The sequence below is a fragment of the Spermophilus citellus genome, assembly GCF_964194105.1.
Source record: "Spermophilus citellus genome assembly, chromosome: 3".
Taxonomy (NCBI): domain Eukaryota; kingdom Metazoa; phylum Chordata; class Mammalia; order Rodentia; family Sciuridae; genus Spermophilus; species Spermophilus citellus.
In genome coordinates this window covers 215,979,206-215,999,337 of record NC_138184.1, presented here as the reverse complement: position 1 = coordinate 215,999,337, position 20,132 = coordinate 215,979,206, and the positions used below count along the sequence as shown (strand labels likewise).

The 20,132-nt window shown below is 35.1% G+C and overlaps 1 protein-coding gene across 3 annotated transcripts in view; it reads right to left on the bottom strand.

Annotated features, from left to right (window-relative positions):
* TRIM24 (tripartite motif containing 24) overlaps positions 1 to 20,132 on the bottom strand; it is a 100,670-nt gene that overhangs the window by 46,176 nt on the left and 34,362 nt on the right. For all 3 annotated transcript variants that reach the window (XM_081284026.1, XM_081284027.1, XM_081284025.1), the window contains exons 2-4: positions 18,053 to 18,171; positions 7,669 to 7,816; positions 2,936 to 3,068 (exon numbers count right to left, since the gene is read on the bottom strand). In XM_081284026.1, coding sequence (XP_081140152.1) covers positions 2,936 to 3,068; positions 7,669 to 7,816; positions 18,053 to 18,171 — 400 coding nt within the window. The remainder of the gene's footprint in view (positions 1 to 2,935; positions 3,069 to 7,668; positions 7,817 to 18,052; positions 18,172 to 20,132) is intronic.

Here is a 20,132-nt window from a genome sequence, read left to right as displayed (position 1 = left end):
TATTTTGTCAATTATGTATTTAATATACTTTGGAACATATATTAAAATTTCCCACTCTATGTACTTACCAGTTTAAAGTTCTGTCATTTTAAGTTTATGATGCACATAAATTTAGAGCTGTTGTATCTTTTAAATTAAGCCTTTTATCTTCATAAAGCTTCCCTTTTAATCTAAAATAATATATTTTGTCTGCTACATCAGCTTGCCTTTGGTTAGTATCTGTATGACATATCTTTTCCTATTAATCTTTTTATTTGCTCAGGATTTAGATATTTCTCATAAAAAGCACATAGCAGAAGCATCTGAGGATGTAGCTCCTCAAGGCCCTGAGTTTGACCCCAGTGCCATAAAAAAACAAAATAGCGGATTTTTCTACTTTGTTTCTTATCTAGACTGAAATTGTTTGATAATTTAGAACATTTTATGCATTAAGATTTGATATAAATATGAATGTATCTGCAGATGTACCAATTACCAAGACCTTATTTGAACCCACTTAATCTTTGTTGCTTTGTCTTACTTTGGTAGCCTAGTTTAGACTGATGGATTACTCTATAACCTTGGACCCCTTCATATGTTTTTTACTATTCTTCTAGTGACTATCCTAGACATTACAAAATGTATATCTAAACTTACCATCATCTAATATTAATCCGTACTTTTTACATTTTTCCTAGACTCCGTGTCTCCTAACATGTCTGCATAACACACATGATACACACATATACCATAAACTAAGACATTGTTTCCTAGGTCAATATTCATTTAGCTTTACTCATATCTATCACTTTTTTCTTTGTGCATCTCCTACTGTTATTTATTTACCTAAAGGGGTACTTTAGTGAGGGTTTACTAGAGATAGATTCTCTAAGTGTATTTAGTATGAAAATATGAAAATCTCTCATTTTTAAAAAAATATGCACACTGGGGATAGAACTTGAGATTTGCAGTAATTCTATAGTTTAAAAATGTTAGTTTCTTTCTTTCTTTTTTTAATATTTATTTAGTTGTAGATGAACACACAGTAATCTTTATTTTTTATGTGATGCTGAAGATCGAATCCAGTGCCTCACACATGCAAGGCAAGCACTTTACCACTGAGCTACAGCCCCAGCCCAAAAGTATTACTTTCTTAATAATCCTGCTGGGTATTGTAAGACTTCTTGAATATGAACTAGATGTCTTTCATGAGTACTTGCAAGTTCTCAGCCATTTCATTATTTTCTCAAGTACTGCTTCCTTCCCATTCTTTTCTTTCCTACTTGGATTGCAATTACATCCATATTGAAAACTTTCTTCTATGTTTCATTCTTTTGTTTACCATGCATGTTTCATTCTAGATATTTTCTTAATTTTTAGTTCAAAAATTCTCATTTCCTGCTGTCAAATTTGCTGTTCAAACTTCTATTGAATTAATTTCAGTTGCTGTAATTTTCTGTTCTATACTTTCCATTTTGCTTTCTTTTTATAGTTAATTTTAATTTTTATTCTAATTTGTTATATATGACAGCAGAATGCATTACAATCTGTATTACACATATAGAGCATAATTTTTCATATCTCTGGCTGTATACAAAGTATATTCACACCACTTGTGTCTTCATACATGTATTTAGGGTAATGATGTCCATCTCATTCCACTATCTTTTATACACCCCTGAAATACTACACCCAAACTTTCTATTTTGTCTTTTACCATGTTGAACGTATGATGCAGAACTGTGGGTCTTTTTATTCTTTGTTATATCTAGGTTTCATTTACAATGTCTAATAAAACATACCTGGCTATTTCTAACTATATACAGAATAACATTTTATAAAATTCACTACCCAAATAAGTTTGAAGCCTAGAATATTTTCCTTTTCTAGGGAGGATTCACATTTGATTCTGACAGGTGCTTTGGGACATCACAATAAGATTTCATATTAATTTAATGTGAGGTGCTGCTCACTAGCTAATTGATCATTACTATAAGGGTCCCAACTCAAGGCAAGAGGAAGCTTTTACTCCTTATGAACCTGAACTCAAATCCCTCACTTCTCAGCCCTGAGAGTATATTAAAATTATCTCAACCTCTAGGCAAATATCTCAAGAGGTAAAAAAAAGTCTCTGCAATCCTCTGCCCCTATTTTCAACCAAATCCTGATACAATAATTCTTTACTACTTGATTATATCTGAAATTTCTTATAGATAATTTCTGGATTTTACCCAGCTTTTCTCCTGATCTTCATTGGTATGCTTGCTCCAAATTATCCAGACTTCCATTACGGGAAATTTGGACCATTATAGGCAACAATACATGTGTCAACTAATCTGAGTGTTACTGTCCAAATCAGTGGTTGCTAACTCACGTGCCTATGGAGGTTAGATGTAAAAGCAAGCTTTGGTAAGATCTACAATGAACCAGAAATGGCATGTCTTATTCTGAAGAGCACTAAAGTTAATTCCAGCTAAATGCTGGCGTGAAAGTATATGAACTTAGGGCTACAACAGTTATTTCTTAAATGAAACCAGAAATCTAGATTTATTTTTTAAATAGAAAATATCCTAATTTTATAACACCTATAACTAATTTCACATGTTCTAAAATAGAGTCTGAACTAGAGTTTTTCACTCAGGGTGATTGTGTTACATAGGATATTTGGTAATATCTAGAGATATTTTTAAATTGTCATGACTAGGGAAGGATGTGGGGTGCAGTGGCAACTAATTGTTAGAGGTCAAGGATGTTTGCTGCTAAACCCCACACAATGTATGACATTCCCCAAAACAAAGAATTATCTAGCTCAAAATGCCAATAATGCCAAAGTGGATAAGCTATGGTACAGGCCAGCATACCACTTTGCAGACTGCCATTTAGCTGAGGTGACAGCAGTTCTCAAGTCCACATAGAACTTTATTATAAATCTGTCCATAATGAATAGTGCTAGTACCTATGCTCCTTGTGCTCTAGCAGTTGACAGTCCCGACATGTCAGTTTGTCACACGTCTCACAATAAAGCTTCAATTGCTCCTTTTTATGAAAAGGACAAAACACTGGTCGTTGGCTGGTCACACCCACTGCCTCTGCAGAAATCATGGAAAGCAAAGAGGAAAAAAATTAACATAATTTTTTTCATATTTCACACTTACTAGATTGTCCACTTAAACTCAAATCTATAGATATAAGAGAACCACAAATAATTTTTATCTATACTGTAACTACTACTAGGTATTATAGGTATATAACATTAAATATTTTCAGTATTTCTAAAAAAATATAAATGAGCTTTTCATTTTCTATAATAGAAGTTCACATTAATTCAGTAGTAAATGAAAGAGCGAAGTTGTGTAATTAAAAAGATGTTTTTTCTATGCCAAATTTGAAAGGACATTTTTAAAAATGTGATTCATAAAAATCTAATAAAAATATATAAAATGAATAGTGAATAAGAAACCTCCCTATTTTGCAAAAATCCTAACAAAGGATACCCATTTAGACACAAATAATCTTAAGTGTTTTTACTATTACACTATAGTTACTCCAGTGAATTTTTATTAGTTTTTTAATGTGGGGATAAAACTGAGAAATTCTTATGTAATAATTTTAGGTGGAAAAATCAAGAATACAAATGACTATTCTGGTTGATCAAACAGTAATACCAATTATCTCACCAATAATCAAAGGTAAAACTCCAAACATTTCACAAATAATCCCACTTTCAGAGACAACTATTCTTAATAACCTAGAATGTACTACTCTGGTTGTTTTGGGGTATATAGAACCGTATGTAATATAGTACAGTGTTATAGCTTAGATATTAGGTACCCCCCCAAAAAAAGCTTATGTGTGAGATGATGCAACAAAGTTTGTAGGTAAAATGAGATTAATGTACTTTATCAATGCATTAATCCCCTAATAGGGACTAACTGAATAGTAACTATAGGCAAGTAGGGTATGGCTAGAGGAGATGGGTCATTGGGGGCATGCCTTTGGGGGATTTAGTTTAGGTAAGTGTGGTGTCTCTTTGCTTCCTAGTGTGATGTGCGGAGCTGTTTTCTGTCGCACACATCCACCTTGATATTTTGCCTTACCTCAGGCCCTGAGGAATGGAGTTGGCTGCCTATGGACTGAGCCCTCTGCAACCATAAGCCCCCAAGTAAATTCTTCTTCCTCTAAAATTGTTTTTGTTGCACCTTTTGGTCACAGCAGCTAAAAAGCTGACTAAAACATGCAGTGTTTTATTTTATAAAATAAAAAAATGCACTGGGCATGGTGGTACACATCTGTAATCCCAGCTCCCTGGGAAGCTACGGCAGGAGGATTGCAAACCCAGCATAGTGAGATCCAGTCTCAAAATAAAAGTAAAAAGGACTGGAGATGTAGCTCATTGTTAGAGCAGCCCTGAATTCAATCCCCAGTACCTCCCCCTCAAAATACGGCAGGGGAGAGAGGATATAAAATTTAGTGACATGACACACATTGTTATGTAAGATATTCTTTTTCTCCCTTAACTCTTAGATACCTTTCTGTGTAAGTAAATAAGAATGAGGTAGATGTATTTATTAATTGTATAACATTCCATCAAATGGGCAAACCATGTGCTAGTACAAGGTCCTCATTTCTCAATATCGTATGAAAATGCTGAAAAACACATATAGAGCAATAAATCACTTGAGTGTTTCCATAAAATACATTCCTAGTGCTAAAATTGTTAGGTCAAAGGGTAATTTTAGATAGAAATAACTAAATGACCCCCTCAAAATAGAACCAATTTATACAGAGAGGGCATTTTCTATATTTTTATGGAGTAGAGAATATTGGTAGGGGATATTCTCCATATTTTTAAATCGTGCCAATAGATGAGAAAGGGAGAGAGAAAAATACCAACATTTTAGGATAAATTTCTTTAACAACTGAAGTTGAACAACTTCAGTCATCAGCCATTTATATTTCTTTAAAAAATTTTTGTTGGCTGGGGGGCTGGACTTATGGCTCAGTGGTAGAGCACTTGTGAGGCATTGGGTTTGATTCTCAGCACTGCATATAAATAAATAAAATAAAGGTCCATTGATAACTAAAAAATATTTTTAAAAAAGTTGTTGGCTGGACTGGGGATATAGCTGAGACAGCACTTACCCAGAATGCAAGAGACCTGAGGTTTGACCTCAGCATTAACAAAAAGGAAGAACTGTCTGCTAATAACTCCTACAAATTTTCTTTCCAAATTGCTTTCTTGTTGACTTGCATACGAACTTAGTAAATTGCCTGCCTAAGATCTTCAAACATTTTTCCCAGTTTAACTTCTCTTAGGGTGTTGTTTTTCTAAACAGATATATTTAATGGTTTTAGTTTTTAAGAAACTATCTACAAAGTCTATAGTTATAAAAAATGTTTGTTTTTCCTTTCATGATATACCTTTAAGGTTTTCATTTTGTATTTAAATCTTTGATTCACTCAAAATTTATTTTGATATACTTCTAAATCCTTTAAAAATCCTTTTGTGTATACTAGCAAAGAGAATGAATTAAAAGATTCACATTTTCATGATCATAATCCAATAAGTTAAAAATAGAAACTAATAAAACCAAAACACTAAGAAAATTATTTTGTTCTTTTAAAGAATTCTTAGATTCATAATAATCACAATGTTAAACAACTTCTTTTTGCATTTAACATATATCACGGACATTTATAGACCTACCAAAGTAGTTTTGAAAACAAGCAAACACAAAAATTCATGTATCTTCAATTGCTTGGTAACTATAAATGCAGGATATTTTAAAAATGGCAGAAATCAAAGTGGTAAAGTATAACTCAAACTTTAAGCACTTGTATTTCTAAGTAAGCAAAGGAAAATGAGGGCCAAGTACATATATCAACAAAATTAGTCCTAGAATTTAATATAAAACTAAGGTCATCTAAGAGAATTGTGATTGATGAACTAAAAAATATAAAACAGGTTAATTACACAAAATATAATCTGTCAGGTGTGGTGGGGCACACCTGTAATCCCAGCGGCTCATGAGGATGAGGCAGAAAGATCACCAGTACAAAGCCAGCCTCAGCAACTCAGTGAGATCTTGAGCAACTCAGACCCTGTCTCAAAAAAAAACATAAAAAGGGCTAGGGATGTGGCTCAGTGGTTAAGTGCTCTGGGTTCAATCCCTAGTATCAACGACTATAACAACAATAGTCTCTTGAGTAGCTGAGATTACAAGCGTGTACCACCATGTGCAGCTTTCTAATTCTTAGTTACAGCTCTTCCTGCATCTCAGTGGCTAGTCCCTAACCAACTAATACTAACACTCTATCACCCTATCAACCAACTCTATTTATATTTTCTTTATCCAGTTAAAATTTTAAAATCCTTCAAAATGTCATCACAATGCATCTCTTACACTGTCCAGCTAAACCCAAACTCTACATGTATCCAACCCTTCTCTATACCCACATCTAAACTGCTAAAATCTGTTGAGGAAATTTTATGGCCCACTATCAAATGTAACTTGATGCCATGAAGAAAATCTTCTGTTTCCATAGATGCAGCTCTTTCAATTGGAGTTATCTAGCCTCCAACCTAAATCCCCAAATCTGAGGTTGTTAGTCCTTTCATGTACTAACAATAGCACTTGGTAGGCCAAACTACAATTGTTTATTTTGCTATAGTCTTATTATACTATAAAGTTCTAGAGTGCAGGAAATATATATCTTCTTTCATTTTCGTTCCTAGCCAAGTTCCCAGAATACAGAGTAGGCATGCAAATTTGTACTAGTTCACTTGCAGAATAAAAAGCAGCAAAACAAATTTTAAATAAAAATATAATAATGAGCCATAAAAAGGAATTAAGTTCTGAGACACACTATGAAATGTATGAACCCTTAAAATATGCTAAATGAAATAAGCCAGATACCAAAGGAAATAGATAATGGTTATGGCTGTATAGCATTGTAAATGTAATTAATGCTGCTGGATTGTATATTTAAAAATATTTTAAAAGATAAATTTTATGTTACAAATATTTTACTAAAATAAAACATCTATTTCAGTGAATGTTACTTTAAAAGTTTACAACACAATAAAAACTCAAAAACCATAATTACATAAAAATCAAAGCTTCTTTGTTTTTTTTTTTAAGAGAGAATTTTAATATTTATTTATTTAGTTAGTTTTAGGCGGACACAACATCTTTGTTTTTATGTGGTGCTGAGGATCGAACCCGGGCCGCACGCATGCCAGGCGAGCGCACTACTGCTTGAGCCAGATCCCTAGCCCCTCAAAGCTTCTTTGGCTATCTGTATATCATGAAAATATCACAAAGCAGGTTTACTACCAAAATATTAGAAGGAAGAGAGCTATAAATGTTTAGGTCCATTCCTTATCACTTTAGAGATGAGAAAATAAGAAAAACAACTTTTTAAATTTTTATTTGCCCAATATTCATACCAAATTAAGATAATTATACTAGCAGGAGTTTGGGAGTGTGAATGTGAGGAAGGAGGACTGTATTAACTAATTCATGCTTACCAACATTTATAAGTAGTCCAATTTCAATAACAATATTGACCTCTATATTAAAAAGTAAGAGCACATTTAATGCTTACAAATGTATTCAAATAAATCAACATAAGGAAGTACGTTGGGAGAGATAGGGAATGAATGAACAAAGGGAACTGATTTATTACCTGGAGATACTTCCTCTTTCTGTCTGACAGTGTGATCTTTTGTGAACTTCACTCTCTGATGAGCTCTAATACATGTCTTGCACAGCCATTCAACACACTCTACACAAAACCCATTAGCTTCAGCATTGTCTTCACAGCTTGTACACACCTGATGATAAAGCAAGCATGTCACATAAATCTTTGAGAAAAATGAAAAGTTGCTCATCTACTAGTTAAACATAAATGATACACCAACCATACTAGACTCAGGGTATTTTTTTCTTCTTAAAAAAATTGTTCTTTTTTAGTTATACATGACAGTAGAATGTATTTTGACATGTCATACATATATAGAGTGTAACTTCCCATTCTTGTGGTTGTACATAATGTGGAGTTACAATGGTTGTGTATTCATATATGAACATAGGGAAGTTATGTCTTATTCGTTCTACTGTCTTTCCTGTTCCCAACAGTGTTTGCAAATTTAAATTGACATTATGTAATGAATTATATGCATACGATATGGAAACATTAAACATAGGTAAGTATTGTTATATTTTCTCCTTATTTTAATATACTAAATATTCCAGGCACTGTACTAGGTGTTGGAATAGAAGAATTAGGAAAAGTAAATACAGTCCCTGCCTACAGTCTCACAGGTTAGAATCTCATCCCCCCCCCCCCCCACCAACACACACACCTATTAACTAAGTGCTCTTGGGCACAATATATACTACTTATTTCTAAAATGAGGGTGGTAATTGAATTTACAGAGTAGCTGTAAAGATTACAAGTATATCTGTGAAGCAAACATACATTGCTGGAATAATCACACTCACATATAACTATTTAAAATTGTCATAAAGAAAATATATGAGAAATTATAAGAGTATCTGATGGAGAAACTGTTCTCATTGAATTACATTTGGAAGTCTGGAGAAAACAACAGGAAGGAGTACCCAGAGAAAGCTTTTCCTAAAAAGATCCTATTACATCAATATATGAAAGTTGAAAAGTCTTCTAGGAAGACAAAAGAACATGAACAAAAGACTGTAGACAAGAAGAATATAGCAAATTCAAAGAACTAAAAGAAAGCAAGTATGACTCAAGTACAGAGATCAAGGGATAACTGGCAAGAGGAGGAGCTAGTGGTGAGGCAGGAAAGGGCCAGATTAAGCAGGTCACATGATAATGTTGGTCTTTGGAGAAGTCTATTGAAAGCTTTTAAGTATGAAAGTGGAATGGCCATATCTTACATTTTAAAGTCAATATTGCTGTGAGGTGGAGAACAGATTAGAAAAGGAGCATTTCTGCATAAAGATAAACTAGGAGGTTTTGCAGTGATGTAGGCAAGGGGTGGCAGAAAGAAATGGAGATGAGAAGAGAATGGGTGTGAGGGAGAGTTAGAAAGTAAAACTGGTTTGGATGATGCATTGGGTATGTGAGGTAAAGAAGAGATAGCATTTATGTTTCTAACTTGTGTAACTGTACCAATCTCTAGGTAGGGTACAGATATTAAGGTCAAAAAACATATAAGCAGTTCTCATTATCTTATTTGTGGTTAGGAAGAAAAAAAATATTTTTTCTTCACACAGGGGTTACCAAATTCCAAATACCTGAATAATTTCCAAATAGCAAAATCTCAGCTCTTATCACTTTTAAAATGTCTAGCATTGTTTGACACCACAAATGCCTACTTACTAAAAATCAAGTGATTTTAAATGATTTTGGATTCCTTAATATCTGCCAATCCTCTTTTCTCCCTGAACATCCCGCTAGATCCCATCTACTACTGTTTTGCCTCTGATTCTGTACATAAGTCTTTAATCTGCAGATTGATTACATCTACTTACCTTCAACTACCACCTCCACAAAGATGTCACCTAAAATATAATCTCCAGAAAGGCTACAAAATTACTGTGGAATGTGTATATACGCTGATCAGAAGAAATTTCTTATACATTATGCAAATATTTTTAAAAGCAGGAGAAGTATGTAAATACTTATATTTAAGAAAAATGCGATGAAGTGGATTTTTTTATTTAACAAGTACAGGCTAGGCACGGTGGCACACACCTGTAATCCTAGTGGCTTGGGAAGTTGAGGCAGGAGGATTGAGAGTTCAAAGTCAGCCTCAGCAAAATTGAGGCACTAAGCAACTCAGTGAGACCCTGTCTCTAAATAAAATACATAATAGGACCAGGGATGTGGCTCAGTGGTCCAGTGCCCTTAAATTCAATCCCCGGCCAACCCCCCCCCCCCCAGTAATATATCATATGGTATTAAAAACAAAAGGATATCAACACCTGCCTCTGCAGGGCCCAGGCGCACCAATGGCCTGGGTCTACCCAATTCCCTGTGGGGCAGACACTTGCTGGAGCCTAGCCTCTGGTGCAGAACTGCCACTTCTGACCAATGGACTAAGGCGGGAGCTGAGATCCAGCCCAGACCACCAACTCCAGCCCACTCAAGATCCAGGTTCTCCATAGGCCCAGTTCACCCTTCCCCGAGTGGGGCAGACACCTTCAGAGCCTAGTCTTTGGAGCAGGACTGCCCCTTCCGATCACCACACTACCTTGGGAGGTAGAGCCTAGCAGCCCAGACCCACCGAAACCAGCCTCTGCAGGGCCCAGGTGCACAGCAGGCCTGGTCCACCCCTTTCCTGGTGGGGCAGACACTTGCCAGAGCCTAGCCTCTGGCACAGGATCGCCCTTCCGACCAGCAAACTACCACTGGGGGTCAAGCCTAGCGACCCAGATACACCCACTCCAACTTACGCAGGTCCCATATCTAAGATGCAGTAGCATCCACTGAGGGACACCATCAGGGTCTGGAAGCCCAACATCATGGTGAGGTACAGACAATCTGTACGGGTACTACAAGAATATAGGGAAGAAACTGTAATATCTTGGATCCACATTGTAAGAAAGGAAGACACATAGACACCATGAAAAAACAAGGGAGGAAAGTGCCCCAAACAAACCAGGACACTATAATAACAACCCATGGAGAGTGCGAAGTTGATGAAATGTCAGAGAAGGAGTTCACAAGGTTCAAAATTAAATGATCTGTGAATTAAAGAATGACCTAAATAAGCAAATACAAGCAAAAATGGATCACTCCAACAATGAGATAAGAGAGCAAATACTGGTAGCAAAAGATTACTGAGAGAGAGAGAGAGAGAGACACCCTGAAAAAAAAAACAACCAGAAATCCTTGAAATGAAGGATACAATAAATCAAATAAAAAACTCAATTGAAAGCATAACCAACATACTAGAACACTTGGAAGGAAGAACATCAGATAATGAAGATACAGTATACAATCTGGAAAATAAAGTTGATCATGAAGAAAGTTAGATATCCTGGACAGAATATCCAAGAATTATGGGACAACATCAAAAGACCAAATCTAAGAATTATTGGGATAGAGGAAGGCTCAGAGCTTCAAACCAAAGGAATACATATCTCTTCAATGAGATGATATCAGAAAATTTCCCAAGCATGAAGAACAAATTGGAAAAACAAATACAAGAGGCTTAGAGGAGACCGAATGTACAAAATTACAACAGATCTACACCAAGGCATATTATAATGAAAATACCTATCATACAGAATAAGGATAGAATTTTAAAGGCTGCAAGAAAGAGGAATCAGATCACATATATGGGGAGAAGAATTTGTATCTCAGATTTTGCAACCCAGATCCTCAAAGCCAGGATACAGTGGAAAACATATACCAAGCTCTGAAAGAAAATGGATGCCAATCAAGAATCTTATATCCAGCAAATTAAGCTTTAGATTTGATGATGAAATAAAAACCGTCCATGATAAACAAAAGTTAAAAGAATTTACAACTGGAAAGCCTGCACTACAGAACACCCTCAGCAAAATATTCCAAGAAGAGGAAATGAAAAACAGTGATGAAAATCAGCAGAGGGAGGGATTACACTAAAGGAAAATCTAATCAGAGGAGAAACCAAGTCAGTTAAATACCAAAAATAAATAAAAGTGGCTGGGAATAAAAATCATGTGTTAATAATAACCCTGGAATGTTAATGGTCCAAAGTCACCAATCAAAAGACATAGACTAGCAGACTGGATAAAAAAACAAAACAAAAAAATATGCTGCCTACAAGAGACTCATAGAAAAAGACATTCAGAATGGAGGTGAAGGGTTGCGAAAAATCATACCATTCACATGGACTGTGGAAGAATGTAAGGGTTTCCATCCTCATACCAAATAAAGTAGACTTCAAACTAAACTCAATCAAAAAGGATAAAGAAGGTCACTACATACTGCTCAAGGGAATCATACACCAATAAAACTTAACAATTATAAATATATATGCCCCAAACAATAGAGCATCTATGTTCATCAAACAAACCCTTCTCAATTTCAAGAGTCAAATAGACCACAACACAATAATTTTGGGTGACTTTAACACACCTCTTTCATCACTAGATAGATCTTCCAAACAAAAGCTGAACAAAGAAACTACAGAACTCAAAAATACAATCAACAACTTAGACTTAACCAACATATATAGAATATTCCAACCTTCAATGAGAGAATATACTTTTTTCTCAGCAGCACATGGATCGTTCTTTAAAAGTAGAGATACTACCCTGCATTCTATCAGATCATAATGGATGAAATTAGAAATCAATGACAAAATAAGAAATAAAATCCACTCTAACACCTGGAAACTAAATAATATGCTACTGAATGAACATTGGGTTACAGAAGACATCAAGGAGGATTTAAAAAGTTCTTAGGGGTGAATGAGAACACAGATACAACATATTGAAATCTCTGGGATACTATAAAAGCCATTCTAAGAGGAAAGTTCATTGCATGGAGTTCATTCCTTAAAAGAAGAAAAAGTCAATAAATGACCTCATACTACATCTCAAAGCCCTAGAAAAAAGAAGAACAAATCAACACCCAAAGCAGCAGAAGACAGAATAAAATAGAAAATATTGAAGGCATCAAGAAATTTCTAGAGTCATATAATTTGCCCAAATTGAATCAGGATGATATACACAATTTAAACAGATCAATTTCAAGTGATGAGATACCAGGCACCATCAAAAGTCTACCAACTGGGAAAAGCCTTGGACCAGATGGATACACAGCTGAGTTCTACCAGACCTTTAAAGAAGAACTAATACCAACACTCTCCAATTTATTTCAGGAAATAGAAAAAGAGGGAGTACTTGCAAACTCATTCTCTCAGGCCAATATCACTCTGATTCCTAAACCAGGCAAAGACACATCAAAGAAAGAAGACGACTTCAGACCAATATCTCTAATGAACAGAGATGCAAACATTCTCAATAAATTCCGGCAAATCGAATACAAAAACATATCAAAAAGATCATGCACCATGATCAAGTAGGATTCATCCTACTTGAAATCAATAAATGTAATTCATCGTATCAATAGACTCAAAGATAAGAATCATATGATCATCCCAATAGATGCAGAAAAAGCATTTGACAAAATACAGCACCTTTACATGTTTAAAACACTAGAAAACTTAAGGGATAACAGGAACATATCTCAACATTGTAAAGGCTATCTATGCTTAGGCCAACATCATTCTAAATGGAGAAAAATTGAAGGCATTCCCTCTAAAAACTGGAACAAGACAGGGATGCCCTCTTTCACCACCTCTATTTAACATAATTCTTTTGAAACACTGGCCAGAGAGATTAGACCAAGGAAACTAAAGGGATACACATAGGAAAAGAAGAATTCAAATTGGCACTATTTGCTGATGATATGATTCTATACCAGGAACCCTAAAAGTTCCACCAGAAAACTTCTAGAACTAGTAAAACGAATTCAGCAAAGTAGCAGGATATAAAATCAACACCCATTTAAAAAAAAAAAAAGGCATTTCTGTGTACCAGTGACAAATCCTCAGAAAGGGAAATGAGGAAAACTACCCCATTCTCAATAGCCTCAAAAAAAAAATGAATAAAATAAAATAAAATACTTGGGAATCAACAAAAGAGGTAAAAGATCTATACAATGAAAACTACAGAACCCCAAAGAAAGAACTCAAAGAAGACCTTAGAAGATGGAAAGATCTCCCTTGCTCTTGGATAGGCAGAATTAATATTATCGAAGTGACCATACTACCAAAAGCACTATACAGATTTAATGCAATTCTGATCAAAATTCCAATGGCATTCCTCAGAGAAATAGAAAAAGCCATCATGAAATTCATCTGGAAAAATAAGAGACCCAGAATAGCTAAAGCAATCCTTAGCAGGAAGAGTGAAGCATGTGGCATTGCTATACCAGACATTAAACTATACTACAGAGCAATAGTAACAAAAACAGCATGGTATTGGCACTAAAACAGACTGATAGACCAATGGTACAGAACAGAGGACACAGAGACTAACCCACAAAACTACAATTATCTTATTTTAGACAAAGGCACCAAAAACATACACAAGAGAAAAGATAGCCTCTTCAACAAATGGTGCTGGGAAAACTGGAAATCCATATGCAACAAAATGAGATTAAGCCCCTATCTCTCACCATACACAAAACTCAAACTCAAAATGGATCAAGGACTTGGGAATTAAACCAGAGACTCTATGTCTAATAGAAGAAAAATAGGCCCTAATCTCCATCATGTGGGATTAGGCCCCATCTTCCTTAATAAGACTCCTGTGGTATAAGAATTAAAACCAAGAATCAATAAATGGGATGGATTCAAACTAAAAAGTCTCTTCTCAGCAAAAGAAACAATCTGTGAGGTAAAGAGAGAGCCTACATCTTGGGAGCAAATCTTTACCCCTCACACATCAAATAGAACACTAATCTCTAGGCTATATAAAGAACTCAAAAAGCTAAGCGCGCGCGCGCGCACACACACACACACACACACACACACACACACACACACAATCAATAAATGGGCCAAGGGCCTGAACAGACACTTCTCAGAAGAGGATACAATCAATCAACAAGAATATGAAAAAATGTTCATCATCACTAGCATTTAGAGAAATGCAAATCAAAACCACTCTAAGATTTCATCTCACTTCAGTCAGAATGGCAGTTATTATGCATACAAACAAGAATAAGTGTTGGCAAGGAGTGGGGAAAAGGGTACACTCATACACTGCTGGTGGGACTGCAAACTGGTGCAGCCAATATGGAAAGAAGAATGGACATTTCTTGGAGAATTGGGAATAGAACCACCATTTTACCCAGCTGTCCCCCTCCTCAGTCTATACTCAAAGGACTTAAAATCAGCATACTACAGGGACACAGCCACATCAATGTTTATAGCAGCATAATTCAGAATAGCTAAACTGTGGAACCAACCTATATGCCCTTCAATAGGTGAATGGATTAAAAAAATATGGCATATATAAACAATGATATATTACTTGGCAATAAAAGAGAATAAAATCATTTTCAGGTAAATGGATGGCGTTAGAGAAGATAATGCTAAGTGACGTTAGCTAATCCCCAAAAAACAAATACGGAATGTTTTCTTTGATATAAGGAGGCTGATTCATAGTGGGATAGGGAGAGGGAGCACAGGAAGAATAGAAGAAATCTAGTATAGGGCAGAGGGGTTGGAGAGGAAGGGAGGGGGCATGGGGTTATTAATGATGGTGGAATGTGATGAGCATAATTAGCCAAAGTACATGTATGAAGACACAAATTGGTGTGAATATACTATGTATACAACCAGAGATATGAAAAATTGTGCTCTATATGTGTAAAAAGAATTGTAATGCATTCCATTGTCATACAAAAAAAACCAGAAGGATAACTATAAAAGTAGTAATTGGTTACCTATAAGGTAGGGAAGAAATATGGTAGATATGTTAGGGATAGAAGCTCTGTGAAAATATCCTGGTTTTTTTAAGATTTTATTTTGGAAGTATATGAATATTTTAAATGTAGTTATAATAATACAAATTTTAAAACTTAAATCCCTAAACATCAAAACCAAGTAAAGCAGCAACCATAGCTGTCTATCAAGTGGATGACTTATCACCACAGGGAAAATTTTTTTTTTTTTTTTTGTAAAATGTAACTTTAAAACATGATGATTTGAGCCAGGAGCACTGGTACATAACTGTAATGCCAGCAACTCAGGAGACTAAGGCAGGAGAAGCTTAAGTTCAAGGCTAACCTCAGCAACTTAGTAAGCCCCTGTTTCAAAATAATAAGTAAAAAATGTCTGGGATGTAGTTCAGTGGAAAACTGCCCCTGAGTTATATCCCAGTACAAAAAAACAAAAAAACAAAAACAAACAAACAAAAAAAAAAACAGAGAGAGAGAGAGAGAGAGAGAGAGAGAGAGAGAGAGAGATTTGATTGTACACCTTCCAGTTAATACATGTAACCATGGCTCTTGCTTTCTGTTTTGCTACACTCTACAATTTCCTTTAGGCTCCAACTTTACTCTTCCATGTACTCTTATTCTGCTATGTTTATGTGTTGCAGTTGGTTTCACTTTGGACTCTAACAATTGGTGGTCTGCAAGGAAGTTGCAATGTCAGAAGAGGAGACTTGAGGCTTGCAGTTAGCTCTCTGCTTGTCAATTCTGTGGAACATCACTCCAGACAATGCTACTTTCCCCCAGGAGTACCAGTTCCTTCTTACAGAAATAGTCAGCTCTAGTTGGAAGTTTAACCAATACTTCTAGAACCAGTTTTCTTGCAACCTACTTCAGAGACACCAGCACCAAGGGTTTAGAGATCTGAGTTCCAAGCTGAAGACTCAGACCCAGCACCAGCCATGGTGACATTCCACAAAATCCTTCCTCTTTAAATAATGCCATCTTTTGCTTTTGTTTCCTCAGCTGCTTCCCAAAAGTTACTCCCTTGGTGAATACTTAAAGAACTTTCTTTTGATCTTTACAGAAATTTTATAGCTAGTTAACAATTCATTTTAAGAATTAAAATAGTTCCTTGTTGCACCAATACAAATATAATATACTCGTATAATGTATAGTGGATATTTATTTTTCCTGGAGAAAATAATTATGGCCAATTTAATAAAGAACCAATGTTTCCAGAATAGAAGAGATACACATATAAAATTAAAAAGTACAACCCTATTAATTCTAAATTTGACTTAGAAATAGATAAATACTTACATTGTCTTTCTTTCTAATAAAAAGATTTGTTAGATTATTACCACGAAAGGCCTAGAAAAAATGACTAACCCAATGGTGATGAGCACCCATAGGACCCATATTATGGTCTTCAAATCCAATGCCATTTTTTCTTTTTTCCCTTTGGGTGATGGAGGCTGAACCCAGGAACCCAAGCATGCTAAGCACATACTGTGCCAATGAGCTATACCCCCAACCCATTTCCATTCTTGAAAGCTGATTCACAATAATTAGAAAGTACCTGTGAAGAAAGTGAAATTTGGGGCTTTAATGAAAGTTCATATTAATGAATAACTATAAATACCTTTGAAACAACAAAAAGACTTTTATTTTGTGGTGTTCAGGTTAGAACTCAAGGCCTTGCACATGCTAGGCAAAAGGTCTATAACTGAGCTACATGCCTGGTACAAAAATAATTTTAATTAATAACGGCTATGCTCATTTATAAAGTAATCTGTGCATTCCTGTACTTCCCTTGAGAAACAAAAAGCTAAAAATGAAAAAAAGAGCACAGAAAATAAGCATGTGCACTAAACAAATTTCTGATAAAACAACTAATAATCATGTTTCCCTAACCAAATTTAGTTCCTCTCCAGATCTTCTGTTACAAATGAAAGGAACTGCCTAGAGGAATCACTGATGAATCATGTTCCACAAGTAGACAAATATGCCTATCTCAGTGTGGCTAACCCCAGTTACAGTACCAAGGATCTTCCTTAGGGACCTGACATCCAGATTTAAGTGGCCAATAGAAATGTTCTATGTAGGTTATGAAAGTTGGAAAGAAGACACCATTGTATCTCTAAATCCAATGCCTGGGACAATGCTACCAAATGAGGCTTTTAAAATAATACCATATAGAAAAAATAGCTTTCCTAAAAAAAGCAGACTCTTCACTAATCAAAGACATGATGTATTTCATAGGTATCATTAGAACAGAAAAAAGTGAAAAAGGAGATTGAAATTAAAATCTAATTGTCAATATATATTTAAGTATAAAGAAATGAAATGTCAAATATAGAATAATGTTTTTCTCTGGAGAGGATGGGGAATACATGGGTGTCTGTGCTGGCACTCTTGTTTTTTAAATTGAACCATTCATTATTATTTATATACTTAAAAATACTATACACCTTCATAAATTAATGGTCTAAAATTTGGCTCCTTTCACTTGAGCCCTCCAGGATTTTAGGTGCCTCATCAATAGCTGGCACAAGCTCAAAGCTCAAAATTATCCACTTACCTGATTAGACTTTTCTACTGTACTGCTGGGAACCTCAGTAGTATCCTTGACAAAAAAATTATCTATGATATGTCTCTCTGCACATTCTTGGCTGCACACTGGGCATCGAATGACTCCAACTGGGAAAGACAAAATTACATTTTAAGTTTTAATATAATGTACTGAGTACTAAACAACACATCTACAATGTAACTGGGTTCTTCTAAAATGTCCATTCATATAAAATTCATGCCTATTTAAGTTCATAAGCAATTCATTTTATGTATATATTTTTATTTACATATATCATACTCAAAATATTAAATGATGCTTAAATGTTCATAATTTTAAATGATATGCCCTCTCCTAAAATAGACACCCCCATTAGCTACTATATTTACTGTTTAGCAACTTCCCTGGCAGTGATTTTAAACAGGAATGTACAGAACCACAAGATTTTTAAATGAACAAGGAACTGTGGTTCTCTTTAAACCTACAGAATCAAAATTTCTGGGAGTGGAGCACAAATATTTTGTGTTAAAACTTTGACAGGATAATATGAAACACTATTCTGTTTCCCTTTTACAAAAATGCAAATGGCATTGCTTTAGGAGAAAACAATCCTCTTCCATAATGTGTAGTAAAACAATAAATAGTAAGTACATTAAAAATCTAATATGAGCTTAGAAGAGCTTGCAATACATTTTAAAATATAGCATATAAGAACCAACACAGGGGCCAGAGTTGTGGGTCCAATGATAAAGCGCTTGTCTAGCATGTAGGAGGTATTGGGTTCGATCCTTGGCACCACAAAAAAATAAACAAATAAAATAAAGGTATTGTGTCCATCTACAATTAAAAAATATTAAAAAAAAGAACCAACACAAAATAATTCAAAGGCCAATTTTATATCAAGTAGGAAACAAAAATTTTAATTAATAAAATTAGATTGGGGCTAGGAATGCTGTGCAACAGTAGAGTGCAGGCCTAGTCTATGTGAGGCCCTAGATTTGATCCTCAGCACCACTAAGTAAATAAAGAATCAATCCACTTAATAATAGCAACACAAATATATTAATTAAGAATAAATTTTAAAAGATGTCTAAATATCACTGTGGAGAATGTTAAGTTATATTTGAAAGCATTTAAATGCCAGGCATGGTGGCACCTGTTACCCTAGCTACATGGGAGGCTGAGGTAAGAGGATCACATGTTTAAAGTGAGCCTGGGTAACAGCCAGACCTTCTTGGGGGCAACTGGGATGGGAATAACTGGATATGTAGCTCAGTGGTAAAGCTCCTCTGAATTCAATGTCCAATCTAAAAATCTTTTTTTAAAAAAAGTCTAAATAGTGAAAAAAACATATTCACAATGGTAAAGATGCCAGTTCTCCCTAAACATATCTATAGATTCAATGTTTTAGCAGCAATTCCAATAGAGATTTAACAGAACTTTGAGGGCTGGGGATGTGGCTCAAGCCGTAGCATGCTCGCCTGGCATGCGTGCGGCCGGGTTCGATTCTCAGCACCACATACAAACAAAGATGTTGTGTCCACCGAAAACTAAAAAATAAGTATTAAAATTCTCTCTCTCTCTTTAAAAAAAAAAAAGAACTTTGATCAGCTGAAATGACTACTAAATAATGAGACATACTACAAAGCTACAACAATTAAGATAGTGGGATATTTATGTAAAAATAAACAAAATAGAACTGAATACACAATACCAGATCAGACCAAGTGAGAGGTCCTTCCTCTTTGGGAATGTGTGTACCCCTTCTTCCACATTCCCTGTTCCTTCCTGGCTGGTGAGGCCAAGTGGTTTTGCTCTGCCAGGTACTCCCACCATGATGTGCTGCCAGACCACAGCCCACCACAAGCAATGAGGCCAACCCATCACAGGCTGAGCCCTCCAAAATTTTGAGCCCAAGTAAATCTTTTAAAAAATAAACTGTTTATCTCAGGTATTTTGTTATATTAACAGAAAGCTGACTAGCCCAAAATTCACAATGAAATGTAAATTATCTTTGTTATCTTGGGGTAGGAATAAGACTTGTTAAGCAAAAAACAAAAAGGAAAAGCTTTAAAAGAAAGATTAATAT